The following is a 15,398-nucleotide window of genomic DNA, read 5'->3' as shown; positions in this document are numbered from 1 at the left end:
AGAATATATCTCAATCAAGATAGATTATAAATACTGATGTAATCACAATAGACCATCTATATAATCCATGCGCGCTCCAAATGAAACAATTGAGGAATAACATTGCAAAAAATACTCTTGTCATATATATTTATTCTTTTTTTTTTTATGTTTTACAATAATAACTTGCAACTTAGTAGATCTAGAGAAAAAAACATATTTAAAACGTGTCGTTCGAAGTCCCGTTTGGAAACTGCAATTGTCATTGGCGTGTAAAATTCAATCAATCAATTATTGTGATAATACATATTCAATGTATGCGGCGGAAGCGTGCACTTTGATCGTTGCTGGGAGTGTACAGAGATTGTTGTGTTGGTGCGTTTGGCTCCCGGATTGCCTGCCGCTCAAGAATTTCAACAAAAAAGAAACACATTAACAAATTGCTGAGTAGGCGGATGGTCTACAAAATACATATATACAGCAGCATTGCCGAGTCGGGGCGGATCTCAGACTTAACATATCGTTGGGCTAAATACACGGCCAGACGCAAGTACGACGCGAGCGAGCGAGCGAGAGAGAATGAGACTGTGTGCCTACAGCCAGATAATCAAAGAGAGAGAGATAGTGTGATAACAAGAGAGAGCGAGAGCGAGAGCTAAAGACAATAGCATAAGTCGTCGATAGTACAGTACATGGCATTAAGTGAGCGTCGTCCTGCAGACGCTTTGCTTGTTTCCAGGTTGAGTGTAGCGTTCGCACATTGGCTTTAGGAGATTGCGCATTCCATTTCACCATGCTTGGGCACACAGTCCAGCACTAGAGCGACGGCGCGCGACAAGTACGTCATGGTTCCATAGCTGCCGCTGGGTGCACTGAGAGCATAAGGGAGCGGATATAGTATTTACTTGATTGGAAGTGTGATTCAAGGGCTCTTACCTATCGTAGAGATGTTGACAAATGTAGGCAGCACCACCGCAGAGCAACATGCCGGAGGCAGCCTGTTGCTGCTCCTTGCCATCCTTGAGCTTGGCACAGCACAGCGTCGCATCGCCCTGCACCTTGCGCTGATCCTCTAGGAACAGCTGATTCGCCTTGTGCACCAAATGCTCGACACAGATGATGTCACCCAACGAGGGCACCATGTTGTGCTCGGTGACCAGGGTCAGCACCATAAGCGCCTCAACAACCAGCTGCCTGTACTCCGGCTGGGGTATTTGATTGAGTGCCGTCTCGACTTCCAAGGCGAATTTAAGCTCTCCCGGCGTCATCTCCTGCGTAAGGCTCTGCTGCAGTACGCGACCCTCAATGGCGAGTCCTTGACACTTCTCCAGCACGGTCCAGACGCGCGAGTAAAAATCACGTGGAACGCGATTCAGGGCGCCGTCGAGTCGCCGGCGGCGCAGCCACTGGCCCTGGCGATCGTCGATGGTCGCCGTTAGCGCATCCTCACCCTCCGGATCGCCGAGTCCAATCTGACTCTTCTTGCTGACCCGACTCGACTTGCAGCTCACTATCGACAGATTGCCACGAGCCACTGCACGGGAACGGGAACGGGAATGGGAATGAGACGAGTGAAAAGAGAATGGGAATGAGCCGAGAGCAATGCTCTGGCATAGACTTACCGCTGCTGACCGCAAACTCTTTGCCGCTGAGTATGTGGTAGAGCAAGTTCTTCATCTCGAAGGGCGACAGATTAAGTAGATGCTCCGAGGCAGCCTCGCCGTCACAGTTAAGCGTGCGCGACAGCTCCTTGGCCATGACCTGAATGATGAGGCCCACGCGCAGACGCAACATCTCGTGGAACAGCTGCGGCTCAGTGCGTATGAACATGGCCAGGTAGACCATCAGCTCCTGTGTCAACATTGCTGTGCTCTCATCGTCGCCGTAGGCCTGCAACAGGGAATGGTGCGGGATTAGTATGAGGCACGTAACCGGAACTGCGTTTGCTGGCTACCCACATCGTGTATTAGCTGACGCAGCTCAACCTCCGGCAAGGGTGCCGTTATGGTGTGCTCGTTGTTGGGCGGCATGCCGACGGTGACCTGCTTCTGGCGCACCAGCAGATCGGTGACCGCCTTGCCCAGATCCTCGACGCGCTTGCCCAGCATGCCGGCTGTATGGCGCACCAGGCCCCAGAGCTTCTCCTGGCAGGCCTTCTCGTACAGGCCCTTCAGCAGATCCCTAATGGTCACCACACGTCCCTCCTCCAGCATGCCTTCAGAGTGAGAAGAATCGTTGTTATTCAAGATGTTGTTCTTGTTGTTGTTGCTGCTGTTATTGGCGGCGGCGGCGGCGGCGGAGGCGGAGGCGGAGGCGGAGGCGCCGGTCAGATTGGCATTGTCCTCGTCCTTAGATGTGGGAGACGTGGCATCGATGATCACTGTAGGCACAGCCGCAACCACAGGCTTGCCCTCACCAGCACCAGCAGCAGCAGCAGCACCAGCAGCTGCACCACCACCACCACCAGCAGTTGACAACTCGAGCATTGCATCGTCCACGAACGCTTGTTCGAGCTCTTTATTGTATTGTTTTTTTTTTTTTTTTGTTGTTGTTGTTGGTTAGTTGGATTCATTTGTGGGGGTTAGGTTGACGGGCCATTGGTAGTTGGTAGTTGATGATGCAGAAGAGTTTTTGATAGATCGTTTCACCGTTAATGACATGAAGAGCAGATGAAGCGGATTGTTATAATTGTTGGGTACGATTATTGTATGTGTGTAAGTGTATGTGTGTGTGTGTGTGGATGTGTGTCGAGAGCATTGAAAATAAAATATATAAAAAAATAAAATTGGTTATTAAATTAGTTCGTGAATAAAAAGCATTAATAAATAAGGCGAAGCCAGTGTATCAAAGTCTCTCGCAGCTTGTATTAGAGTTAAGCACCGTGTATAACAGTTTGTGTGTGACATGTGTGGGAAAGAGAGAGATAGAGTGTGCAGTACAGTTAAACTTAAATGCAATTGTGCCAACAGAATACCAAAGAGAAAGACCGTTAACAAATGAACCGAACCGAATCGAACAGAATCGTCTCAAAGACAATGGAGATTGAATTGATATGTATATGTATGTGTGCGGATATACTTAGATATGCTATGCCAATTGTTGTTTCGGTGGGGGAGTAGGTGTGGTTGTGGTTGTGGGAGTAGGAGTGGGACGGTGGCTTGGGTCACAGTTGCATAGCACCAACAACATTGTACAATTAGCCCAACGCACATGAAGGACACCAAGGATCAAGGATTGAATTTCAACACTTACCAGCGGCATTGTCATCAGTTTTGTGCCTTAAGCCCAGACCCGCTATGGATGCGGATAGCGATGCGGATGCGAATGTGAAGAGTGGACAAGAACGAGAGCACAAAGCACATATACAAAGAACGAACGCACAAAACAATTAAATGTGATTTAGATCGATAAGTATCGACATTAGGATCAAGCCGTTATCGATTTCACAATGAGCTTCAAGAAAATGAAATTGCAACGTGAAATGAAAAACTTTTCTTTCTCCCTTTGAATTCCGAATGAGGTCTAGATTTCTTTTCTCTTTTATGCAATCAACATGTTTGCCATTAATTAGGTAGGTAATCTAAAAAACATTACGAATACTTCATTGTGAAATCGTACAGCAACACCGAAACTCCTCGAGAAACCCATTGAACCAGCCACGCACAACAAAATTCTAGAAGAAATATTCTTTTCTTGTCCTATGCCTATAGAGTATATACATGTATGTGTGTATTTCTGTGTGTGTGTGCACGCGTGTGTATGCCTGTGTGTGTGTGTGATTTCCCGCAGTGCTATAGAGGTGCGGTTCAGCAATCAGTAATCCTCGAACCGGGTGAATCGGTTCAGTTAAACCGTTTGCAAGGCAACGTCTCTACAGCCCAGTGATGTGTGTGGGCCCGTGGATCAGCTACTTACCCGTATTGAAGTCCAGGCCTTGAGTATCGACCAGATATTGTAGGATGTCGCCCTGCTCCTCGAGATTCTCGGTTTCGCGCAGCATCGCGATCAGCTCATCCACCTCTGTGTCCGCAAAGTTGGTGTCCACGCGATGGCGTTGAATGAGAATTTTGGGCACAGTTACTTTGGGTATTTGATCAAGTGGTGCAAACAAAACAAATCGCAAAAGTGTCAACCAAAACGAAATGATAAACCATACAAAAGAAGAGAGAAATCAAGATTAGCACCGAATCGGAGCAAACAAAGGAAAATTGTGCTTCTTGGATAAAAGGACTAACTCTCTTGCTGGCGCACAAATTCGCTGCGGCGATCGATGGCCGAGCGGCTGTGCTGCGGATCCATGGGGTAGATGTTCTCGCGCAGACCCAGATCCCCGCCCAGGTGCGGCGGCGAGCTGGGCCCCTCCTCGGGCGTGGTGGCAAAGGTGCTGACGTGACCCTGCTTGTTGGGCTGCAGCCAGGGCGGCGGCACGATCGACGAGAGGCGGCGTTCGGTCAGTGGCGTCGGTCCCTCCATGCCCAAGTTATCGGCTGGGGGCGAGAGAGGGAAAGCATTTATTGAGAATGTGAGATCATCAGCCATCATATCTACAGCACACTTACAGTCCACATTGATGGAACGCGTCTTCTTGATGGCGCCCTTGCAGGACATGCGTCGGCGCAGGTGTCGCGGACGGAGCTGACCGCCGCGTAGATTCATGGTGCTGCGATTGCTGAACGAGCGCAGCAGATGCTCATCCAAATAGGTCTGAACGTCCGGATGCAGCCGGTCCGGATAGCCGTCCTCGGTGCTGCCCAGGAAGCTCAAGTCCGTGATCGCCGAGGTGTTGAGAAAGTCCTTCAGGTTGCCCAGCATGACCCGAGTGCCATTTATGTAGCCCGACTTCAGCTTGCGCATCGTCTGGATCATGGCCAGCGGAATCTTGTCCTGGTCTGTGAGCGCATTGCAGCAGTCATAGAAGGAAAACCGTTAGCTAAATCCGATCGGAATCGCATGCGCATTGTTTTGTATGGCTTGGTATTAGACTGACTGATCGATCGATCGATGCTTGGTGGGATTAGGCAAGTGGTGCGTGGTTAGCTGGTGCCGCTTACATCTAGATTTTAATCACAAACTACAACAGTAACCGACAGACGCCAAGATCAACTCCGAACAGCCGTTGCCATTCGCTAACTAATTAGCATAGACCAGCACCAAAGTTGGGTGAGTTTTTAGATTAGTTTAGTGGGTGCAGCACAAGCAGAGGTGCAGTTAGATAGGGGACGAAGCGGGGCTACTTAAGTTCTAGATGGGGAGCTAAGGGGCTAGCATTTATCAATGGGGCACTTGGAGGGACTGGTTGATGCGGTTAGGCAAGGAAAGGGAGTACAAACAGAGTTGTGTCTACAGAGTCTCCATTTAACTAAGGAGTTTGAAAGAGTTTTGGACTTGCTTGATCAGTAACTGACACCAGAATAGATAAAATGATAAGGTGGGTGTGTTCCTCCAAGCTTTGCTACTCCTTGAAGTGTAGAGCTTTCGTTTCAAAACCAAAAATTCCCTTATTAACCAGAAGATATCTTGTTCTCAGTGCAACTAAAATACATTTCTCGTAATATGCGAAAAGTGTTGTCCAACTATAATTATATGTTTAGTAAGTGGAGATTTAAGAAGGGCTTTAGCCTATCCCTTAAAATTAATTTTTTGAAAGTTTCTTAAGATGAGATTACAGATGAACTCAAATAATACTCTGTTTCTAGAGTGCCTTCACTCAGTTTTCTCTACTTTCTACTATCTAGATAGCTGTGAGGTTTTACACCCAAATTTAAGCATTTTAAGATATTTACACTCATAAGTCCACACTCTATATATTTATATATATGATATCTGTTGAAAAAGTATAGCGAATTTGTTATTCTTATCATATATTTACTTATGTCTCATATTACTACTTTTTTTCAAAAATCTTGGTACTAATTTTCTATTTTTGCCTATTTTTCTTACCCATACCATAACAGTTATCTTATGACTTTTCGCCTTATAACTTTTTCTTGGTCCCAAAACTGAAGAGAGTCTCTTGAAAGAGGTTGAGTAGGAGGAGCCGGAAAAAATTGGAAATAATTCCTTTCATGGACATTATTTTGAAGCAATGATGGGTATTACTATAGATGGGTATTACTATAGAATAGCAAAAAATAGAATATAAGCGACACTTTTTGAACATATTCATCGATATATATACATGTATATATAGGCATTTATATGAATTAGATAATTAGGGAGGTTTTGTATAAAAACAACAAGAAGAATAAGAAGCAAAAGCGCACAAAGCTCAATGCATACAAAGAAACCCCCAACATAGCATAGAACAGATCATATCACTTGCGTTTATATGTATTTACATATATGCATACATATGTATATATATAATTATATATGTATGCATGTATACATGTGTGTGTGTGTGTATATATGGGGTGTGTGTGTGTGTGTGTCTGTGTGACTGCATATGCAGTTCTTAATAGGAAATCGGGTATAGTTGGGTGTGGTTGGAGGTTTGTTTGTGGATTGTGTTTCGTGGGTTTCGAGATGTAGTTACCTAGCATATAATGCGTAGCCATTAATGTGATTGTCGGCCTGCCCAACATGTGACGCCAATTGTTGGTCAAGAAGCCTAAGTTTGTGGTAAAATTGCTAGCGAGCAGATCGGGATCGCGTGTCGTGTAGTATTCTTCATAGTCGATATGCTGTGTGTGTACAAATTATTGTTGTTGTTTTTGCCGTTGGTTAAGCACGTATTATACAAAAAGAGAGAGAGCAGAGAGAGAATTTTGTTTCTATTTCGGCCAATTTGTATTGTGGGAAATCGGATCTCTTTCTTTCATTAGGTTTTTTTGGGATAGGAATATAGTGCAAAGCATAGAGAAATAAATGATATCGAAGGAACAAAATAAGCTACTTATATGTATAGAAATGTATGTATATAATTATATTTATGTTCATTTATGTATATTTATGAGATCTGCAAACTGATTTAGGCATACAAAACGGATGAGTCTTGGATCGGAAAGAGATATGATTATCACATATATATATATATATACATATATATATATCAAGAGGATTCTCTGCACAGCTGTTTGAAGAATCTCCCAGCTTGGAGATCAGTCGAATACTCAATCGATTGCTGTTTTGTCTTCGCACCAAGCTGTAACCATTTGAGAATTTTATGGCTGCAGCTTGGGAATATACCAATGTATATGTACATATATCATCATGTATGAATATTTAAATATATACATAGATATACATGTATTTATATATAGAGAAAGTATATACATATATTCTATAATACAAATGCTATGACTTGAATATACGTATATATACATATATCAGTGTGTGTGTGTGTGTGTGTGTGTGTGTGTGTGTGTGTGTGTGTGTGTGTGTGTGTTTGTGTGTATGTGTATGTGTATGAGTACTAGTTTGTGCTGTGTTTAATATTAGTTTGCTAACTGTAAGCTATATGTATGTGTATGTGTGTATGTAGTATATCTAAAAACCAACTCAACTAAAACTAAACTAAGAAACTAAAGCTGAAAACAACAAATGTGCAGATGTATATCTATATATACATATATATATATATATATATATATATATATATATATATATATCTACATATCAATATGTTTGTGTGTGTATGTGTGTGTGTGTGTGTTGTGATGCTCGTATAAAATAACTACAAATGAACAATCATAATTAGAACAAATATTTAATTGATAACAAAATCCAAATCAAACTAATATGCAAATTAACTGTAACCATACACCATACACCACACACACACACACATACGCACACCCACACACGCACTCACCCACACACACACACACACACACACACACACAGAGATAAGTATAACAATTGTACAGCTAAATACTAGATGAAAATTAAAACGGATTGGGATTTAAGCAAGGTGAACCGACCTAAGTGGATGCGCTTCAGCACGAGCGTTACTAAGGGACGACCCAGCAGATCCCAAGCGGACTTGAGAAAATTGATCTCGCCTTTAAGGATGTCAATCATGAGCTCGTTATCGGAGGCGATATAGAAGCGCGACAAGTCGACAAACTAATGCACAATATAATAATAATAATAATAATAATCATAATATAAATAATAATAGTAATCATAATAGGACAAAAATAATAATAATAATAATAATTAGAATCATTTGAAATCAGAGAAGAAAGAATGGGATATAGATAGAAATATATTGGCCTAGAGAGCGGGGTACAGAGTGCGTTTAGGTGGGGTCTTTTGATCCACTGTGATCCGAGTCATTTACCTGCGGAGTGAAAGCAAAGATGCGATCCTTCAGAGAGTACAATTTGCTGGTGCTCAATATGCCGACATCGCGCGATTTACGTCCACTTAGGCCCAGCTTGCGATTCCGTCCCAAGTACGTGTACAAATGGCTGAGCACTCGTGCCGGCTGCACCTCAATGGGTGCCACATCGGCAATCGTTTGCACATGCAGATCGTGCTCGGCCAGCTTGTCGCGAATCTCGTTGTCCTCGGCTATGATGACCACTTGAACGACAACATCTGGCTTTTTTTGGGCGCCCAGGCGACGATTCAACGGGTCCAGCTCACCCACAGCCAGAAAGCCCTGAAAGAACATGAAACAGCTTGAATAGGGAATATCTAGAGGACTCGTTCGCGATGCACCCACCTCCTGCAAGAGGCGACCTAGAATAAACAGCGACTGGCCCCATAGGAAGGGACAACGGCCAACAACTACGCGCTCCTGCGAGCCGGGCTTCTGGTATTCGAAGCCCACCAAATCCTGCGGCACAGCATAGCTTTCAGGTATCAGCAATGTACCATCTTCTGAGCGCACCATTATCTTCTCCAACCGATTCGCATACTCCTGCACCAAAGCCTTATCATTTTGAAATGCATGGAACAGAATCAGATAACAATAGAAGAGCGGCCATTCGCATTCAATGTTCTCAAACATGCGCAGTTCCCAGCGCTCATAATAGAGGCGCGAGGGATCCTCCTTGGGTGTGCGATAGCCGTCGCGCAAGAAGCGTTTGCAGCCATATTTTCCCTGCAAGCGCGACAATATTGCATCCCGTGTATTGTGTATTAGCTGGGCATCGTCAACAGCAAAAGCTGGAAAGCCAATGACACACAGCAGACCAGAATCCAGCTCCTTACTGTTCGACTCACGAGGCAGCATGGACTGCAGCACTGCTTGGCACTTGTGCGCCTCGTCGGCAAGGACATGTATGACACTTGCAGGTCCACCGCGCGCTCCAAACAAATCCAGCTCGTTCATTGCCTCTAATGCTGCCTTAGCCATGCCGATGGAGCTGGCGTTCAGTTCGGGCTCACCTGTCGCCAATATAATGCCATAATGAATGTAACTATTTCATGTGAAAGATGTCAATACTCACCATGATTGGTCTTGTCGCCGCGCTCCCAAATACCATAGTCTGGTATGGAGTAAGCTGACTCAATGTAGAACACCAGATTTTGTATGAACGATACCTCGTCCAACGAAAAAACAATCTGAAGACCGGAGGCGGTCATTTGGGCCAGAATCAAGAGGTATAGCGATACCGCATCGATTTGCAAATGGCCCCATTCGTTGTCTCCGACAACGGGCAGACCATTCTTACTGGAGTACTTGGCATGCAGCGAATCGAAGGGGCTTTGGGTCATTTTGAATTTCTCGACTTTATCTTTTTGATTCATCATGGCCATGAGCAGGCCACGCATCAGCTTGACACAGCTTTGCTCCAGCTCATAGCACTTGGCGCGATCCTCATCCTGATCGGCGATCTTCTTGTAGGCCATTGACAGGCCCCACACGGCCAGAATGCAATACACATTGTCACGTATCCATGCATGCGAATTGACATTCGAGGCGGGAAATAAACCGGTCACTGGCTCCTGATGTGCCAATATTAAGCGATGCACAATTCGCTGATAGTAGTCGAGGCGAACCCCAGAATTGCTTCGAGAACGCATTTCGGTTTATCGTCCCCTTCTTATCCACGCGTTATTCTGTTGTTAGGACAGGTGAACGTTTTATGATCTAAATCTTGATAGTTGCTCCAACATTCACTTACATAATTACCTCTAAGAGCGTCAGTTGTCGTGTATGCAACGAGATACTCTAAGCGTAATTGTTGTCAATGTCTCAGTGTTCTCCCCCAACGGCCACCAGCCCGCCGCCCAGACACCCACCCACACAGCAGCAACAGCAGCTGGCTGCACTTAGAAGCTGCTGTAATCGTTGTCAATGCACAGAAATTGTCGCATTATTGTTGTGTGTAGATAGTGGACACGTGAGCTACAAGTTAATTAATAACAATCATCCACTGTTTGAATTGCAAAAAATAAAATTAAGAACTAAATCGTTAGAAATGCTAAAATTATACTCCGAAATGTCAACTCAATGTCATGTCGACTATCGATATATCATTCTCAAGACCAATATCGATTTCACATATCGACAAAATGCACTAGCCCAGAGTTGCAGCGCTGTCTCGATAATTAATTGAAATGTGAACTTCGTGTTGATTGGCGGGATATTTAAAATTACTTACCCAGAGCATATCCTACTTTGTTAATCTGAGTTCGGGATATCGCTGAAATAGATATAATGTAATCTTTGAAATCAAATATCGCATCAACAATTGAAGTTATAGGAACTGGTTCAAGAATGCTAATATGATCAGTGGCATTGACCCTGCACTTGTCGAAGCAGATAAGACTTTTCTTTATGAGATGCTCATAATTTCTGCATTTTGATTATGAGCAAGATGTTCAATCGGATTATTCGAGTCTTTTCAATATTATGTTTACTATACACTAGTATCTATACTGGCCGTGGTAAGATTCGAGTCCGATTTAAAAATTAAGAACTTAACGAAGTGCTTCACAGCTAGAGCTCTGCAAATTTATATCCTTATCTAATAGTGTAAAAATTGAAATGCCCACAAAATTGAATGTCGAACTAGATTATTAATTAGCTGAAACCTAAAATATTTATACGTCATACAGTTAAAGACTCAACGTTCTCATTCACAGTTCCCATAATGCATCACGGTCGTTGTAGCGTGGATGGGGAGATTGGATATTGCAAGCCACGTACTTTATGCTGGGAAAGTGACTCTGAGCTAAATAGCTCCAACCGTTCCGTCTGCTTATGTGCTAAACGAACAGATCTGATTTGCTGTCGACGTCGCACACCAATACAAATTACCTCGACTCAATCACCTGTTGCAAAACCCAACAATAGTGATCTGCTGCCCCCGCCGGGTGTTTGTGGCGTGGATCCTTTAATGAATCGCATTTTCCATGGCGAACGGGCGGACATTAAAGAATTCGGCTGGGCGGCTTTGCTGCTTTGTTCGAATGATGGTAACTTGTTCACTTGGCTTGAACTAAACATGTTACTAACAACTCCACTTTGCAGACTTGAATTACTGGCCGATGTGCGGGGGATCTCTCATCAATAATCGGTGGATATTGACTGCGGCTCATTGTGTGGTCCGTCAGTATAATATTCGTGTGCGTCTGGGTGAGTGGAATACGACCAGCACACTCGACTGCCAACAGTATAAGAATGGCGACAAGGTCTGTGCTCCACCGCACATAGATATCAATGTTGACCTCATTAAGCCACATGAACAATATGGAAGCTCCTCCAACCACGTCAACGACATTGCATTACTGCGCCTTAGCCATCCCGTAAACTACACAGACTTTGTGATACCCATATGCCTGCCGCCAGCAAAAGAGAAGTATGAGGATTCCTATTCTGGTATGGCCATGGACATCGTTGGTTGGGGAAAAACTAACAAAGCCAACTTCGAAGGCAGTTCAATCAAGATGAAGGCTATTTTAGAAGTTATCTCCATCTCCGAATGCCAACGAGTTCATCATCCGATCTACCCTGGCCAAATGTGCACCGGTGGTCAAACACCGCAAGGTAGCTGCAGAGGCGATTCCGGTGGTGCGTTAATGCTGCGAAATACAAGCTTTACCACTCCCACGTACTATGCCATCGGTATCATTTCACTCGGCCAGAAATACTGCTCACCTAGACGACTACCCCAAATCTTCACAAGAGTTGAGTTCTATGTGCCCTGGATAATTGATACAATGCTTGCCAATTCTTAGGATTATCTCGTTTATAATGACTGTAAAAATATGTATATATATATATATATATATATATATATTATGTGAATGTATGTCTGCATTTAGGCCATACATTCAGGATTAATCAAAAGGGTAATTAACATTTTTATCAAGTCAAGTCTAGTCTTAATCACGTCGGCTACGTTTGCGATCTGAGTGGCTGCCACGATCGTTCTTTTCGTCCGCACGCTTGGGTGCCTTTTTGGCCATGTTCAAGAACTTGTCGAGACCGAAGGGATCCTCCTCCTTCTCAAACTCAACTGGGCCGTTACGCTGAGCGCCAGCAGTATCACGCGAACCAGCTCCAGAGAACTGTTTGTCGGGAACAAAGCGCTTCGTATTGACAATTGTATCCAAGTCTCCGCCATAGTTGTCGCTGTCTGCCTGCTTGCTAGGCCGATAGATGTGAGCGCCCATTGTGTTAGAATCGCGCCATGGCTTGTCATAGACATTGTAGGCCTCGTCGTCACCGTAGCCCGAGTCCATGCCCTTTGTGGTATTAAAGAGGCGCTGGTCAAACAGTGTTTCACCATTGCCGGCACTCTTTGCTGGCAGGCCCAAAGCAATCTGCTCCGATATGTCACGCTCCCGTTCGCGCTGCAACTTTGTGCGTTTCTCTGGCGCAGCTCGTTGCAAATTACGGTCACGTTGTCGTTCCCTTTGTCGTTCTGCACGCAAATCGTTACGTTCACGCGCATCGGCACTACCACCCGGTGCATCTGGTTCGGGATTGCGCAAGCCAGCACGCTCCTCACGTGCACGTTGCGCCATCATACGCAGCATGTCCTCCTTCTTCTCTTTCTCTTTCTGCGCCAGCTTCTTTTCCAACTGAGCGCGAGCTTCGACAGCCTCACGCGCCTTTCTGTCGGCTATGTAAAGAGCTTCCGCCATCTTGGCGAACTTTTCGTTAATGTGCACCTGCTGCAGGCCACGGCCATCAGCGGCCAAGCGCTTATCCAATGGTATGGTATAACCTAGTGAAAAAACGAAACGTATCAACTAATCGAATGTACATTAAATGGGTGGCAAGTCAAACCTTTGGCGTTCTTCCAATTCGATATACAGGGAGGGATTTTCCATTCTTTCTGCTCCTTGACGGTCACCTTGCGCGAGGGCGAGTGCAGTACGGGTGCTGGCGGTGATGGGGGTCCGCGTGGTATCTTCTTATTAATGCGAAACTTGGGCGGCTCCATGGGATCTTGTTGCGCCTCCACCATACGAATAACGCGCTGTTTGGCGCCAGAATTGAAAGCATCGCCTTGCTGCGATGGCGTATAACGTATGTATTGCGCAGGTGCTGCCTTTTGGGCATGGCGCACAGGAAGCGCTGAGGTAATCTTCTGGTTGGTTAGTTTCTCTAGAGCTAGTCGTGTTTCCTCGGTTGTTTCGGCAACGGTTTCCTCGTCGGGACGCTGCAACTCTTCAGCGTCCTCGGCTAAAACCTCAGCTGGCAGCAGCTGAGATATCGTCGAGTATACGACTTTGTCTTTTCCGTGACCCTGGCGGGCAATGGCATCATATTTGACTTTACCTTTGTCATCAAGACGCACGGCAAGAGCATCTGGTTTCTTGCCCACATTGGCAGGCGCCCCAAGACCTGAACGACATAAGATGTTCATACAACTTTTATTGTTATTTATCGTTGCAAACTTACCCAGTGGATATTGCGCTACGTGTATTTCGGGAAATGCACCGCCATCTCCAAAGTCAGCCTCTGTGCGTGGTATCCAGTCCTTGCGCTGACCGTAAGGTGGCGCTGCTATTTTGGCGGACACCAGAGCACCTATCATTGGAGCACCTTTGGCTGTCAAACGACGCTCGTCCTCGCGATCCCATACCGCGTTAGTCGGCGTGGGCAGAAGACTTGATAACGACATCAGAAGTGTTTGGATATTAGTTTTTTAGTCTTTAATTTATATTTGCAGATTGATAATGATGAAAACCACTGCGAAGAAAATATGAACGCACGCACGCACACTATTATACACAGACGTTTTCTGTTTAGTGTGACTGTTTGGGAATAATAAAAAATACTGACACTACTGTAAAATCGAAACGACAGTAAAATATTTTCTAGTATTTAATTGGATATGAAAGTTTTCGATATCAGTTGCTGGATTTTTAGTGTCGACACTGACCAGAGAACACATAGACTAGACATGTAGAACAAATTTTTCTACACCTCGACACTGTTAAGTTGAGGGACCACTGTTATTCGTATTTGCTCGGCTCAGTCGCTGGAGGTTCAAGCAGTGAAAATGCTGCACGTCAAAAACAGTGCGCTATGAGCGCTCAACCGAAATGGTCCCAATTCCGTATGAAGCACAGCTATGTGCCATTTGTCCTACTCTCTCTCTCTCTCAGTCCCTCTCTCTCGCTCTCTATGGTCGCTGAAATCATCACTCTCAGCCGCGAACAAAAATTTCAATTTTTGTTCGCGACGATCCCAGCTCTTTCCGTTTGTGTGAAGGGTATACCAAAATTTGTAAAGCGTTTGCCACGTTCATACAAAATGCTAGCTTTTTCATGATAATTTCTAAAAAGGGTATGAAAGCGTTGATGCTCATAATGAAAATATTTCCGCGATGAGCATGCACACACACACTCTCCCTTGCTACATGTACTATGAGAATTGGTATGCTTGTGTGCGAAGCTCTTGCTGCCTGTAGCAATTTTAAGTCCCCGCATTTGCATTTGGTTGATCTTGTGAAATGCTCACATACATACATACATATGTATATATGTACATTTGATTGTGTGTCGCATGCGATGCGATGGTCACAATTATGGAATAGCACTTGTAGAAGCATTTGTTTGCCTATTTGCCATTACATGTGCGTGTGTGTATGTGCATGTGTGTATGCATGGGACGTGAACTTTAGCGTGCTTGTGTGTATGCATGGGACGTGAACTTTGGCTGCCTACCTCAACTAAGAATTGTCTGAATGATTTTGGGTTCGAAATGAAGAGGCGCGCTTATACATACATATGTATGTATGTATGTATTTATGTAAGTAGCTGATTAACTAAAGTGACAAGTGCATATGCCAATTCTTTGTGGCACTGTGACCGGCGAATAACTCATACTGTATGTGTATGTGTGTAGTATAGTTACTGGCGGGTAACTCGCGCTTATATTTAAGCACCTGGATTTAATTTTAATGATCGTGGGTTGGCTATCAGAAGGAATTAAAAAAAAAGTTTAGTACCTTATTAAGCTCAGTATACGAAATGGGATGCGATTTTCGATCCCTTGTACC

General features: G+C 44.6%; 4 protein-coding genes across 15 annotated transcripts in view; 1 reads left to right on the top strand and 3 right to left on the bottom strand.

The window, feature by feature from the left end:
• LOC108656685 (serine protease SP24D) overlaps positions 1–15,398 on the bottom strand; it is a 97,352-nt gene that overhangs the window by 8,029 nt on the left and 73,925 nt on the right. Inside the window, exon 1 of one of the 2 annotated variants that reach the window (XM_089263955.1) lies at positions 135–142. The exons of the other annotated variant lie outside the window; for it this stretch is intronic. The gene's annotated coding sequence lies outside the window, so the exon portion shown is untranslated. Of the gene's footprint in view, positions 1–134; positions 143–15,398 lie in introns of those variants that run through there. 2 annotated transcript variants of the gene reach the window in all.
• Positions 162–10,414, bottom strand: LOC108656346 (putative phosphorylase b kinase regulatory subunit alpha). 11 transcript variants are annotated; one of them, XM_089263929.1, is made up of 13 exons: positions 10,059–10,414; positions 9,381–9,993; positions 8,651–9,318; positions 8,264–8,587; positions 7,902–8,046; positions 4,539–4,868; positions 4,215–4,466; positions 3,895–4,059; positions 3,232–3,273; positions 1,938–2,494; positions 1,602–1,869; positions 916–1,513; positions 162–851 (listed from the first exon to the last, which is right to left on the bottom strand). In XM_089263929.1, exons 2-13 carry the CDS (start codon positions 9,955–9,957, stop codon positions 746–748), a joined length of 4,032 nt encoding a protein of 1,343 aa, XP_089120055.1. In that variant the 5' UTR covers positions 9,958–9,993; positions 10,059–10,414; the 3' UTR covers positions 162–745. The 11 variants fall into 11 exon arrangements, with proteins under 11 accessions (XP_089120055.1, XP_089120051.1, XP_089120059.1 ...); XM_089263925.1 differs by lacking the exon at positions 7,902–8,046 and adding an exon at positions 6,515–6,662; XM_089263933.1 differs by lacking the exon at positions 7,902–8,046 and adding an exon at positions 6,515–6,662 and having other exon boundaries at positions 1,938–2,194.
• Positions 10,756–14,095, top strand: LOC115565384 (serine protease ea). Its single transcript, XM_089263823.1, has 3 exons — positions 10,756–10,824; positions 11,023–11,355; positions 11,411–14,095. Exons 2-3 carry the CDS (start codon positions 11,031–11,033, stop codon positions 12,115–12,117), a joined length of 1,032 nt encoding a protein of 343 aa, XP_089119949.1. The 5' UTR covers positions 10,756–10,824; positions 11,023–11,030; the 3' UTR covers positions 12,118–14,095.
• Positions 12,109–14,163, bottom strand: Bx42 (Puff-specific protein Bx42). The gene is made up of 3 exons (XM_030390520.2): positions 13,793–14,163; positions 13,175–13,735; positions 12,109–13,112 (listed from the first exon to the last, which is right to left on the bottom strand). The coding sequence occupies exons 1-3, from the start codon at positions 14,013–14,015 to the stop codon at positions 12,265–12,267; spliced, it is 1,632 nt and encodes a 543-aa protein (XP_030246380.1). The 5' UTR covers positions 14,016–14,163; the 3' UTR covers positions 12,109–12,264.

Source organism: Drosophila navojoa, chromosome X (assembly GCF_054131105.1).
Source record: "Drosophila navojoa isolate 15081-1374.11 chromosome X, UAZ_NAV_1.0, whole genome shotgun sequence".
Classification (NCBI taxonomy): domain Eukaryota; kingdom Metazoa; phylum Arthropoda; class Insecta; order Diptera; family Drosophilidae; genus Drosophila; species Drosophila navojoa.
This window is presented reverse-complemented; position numbering and strand designations above follow the sequence as displayed.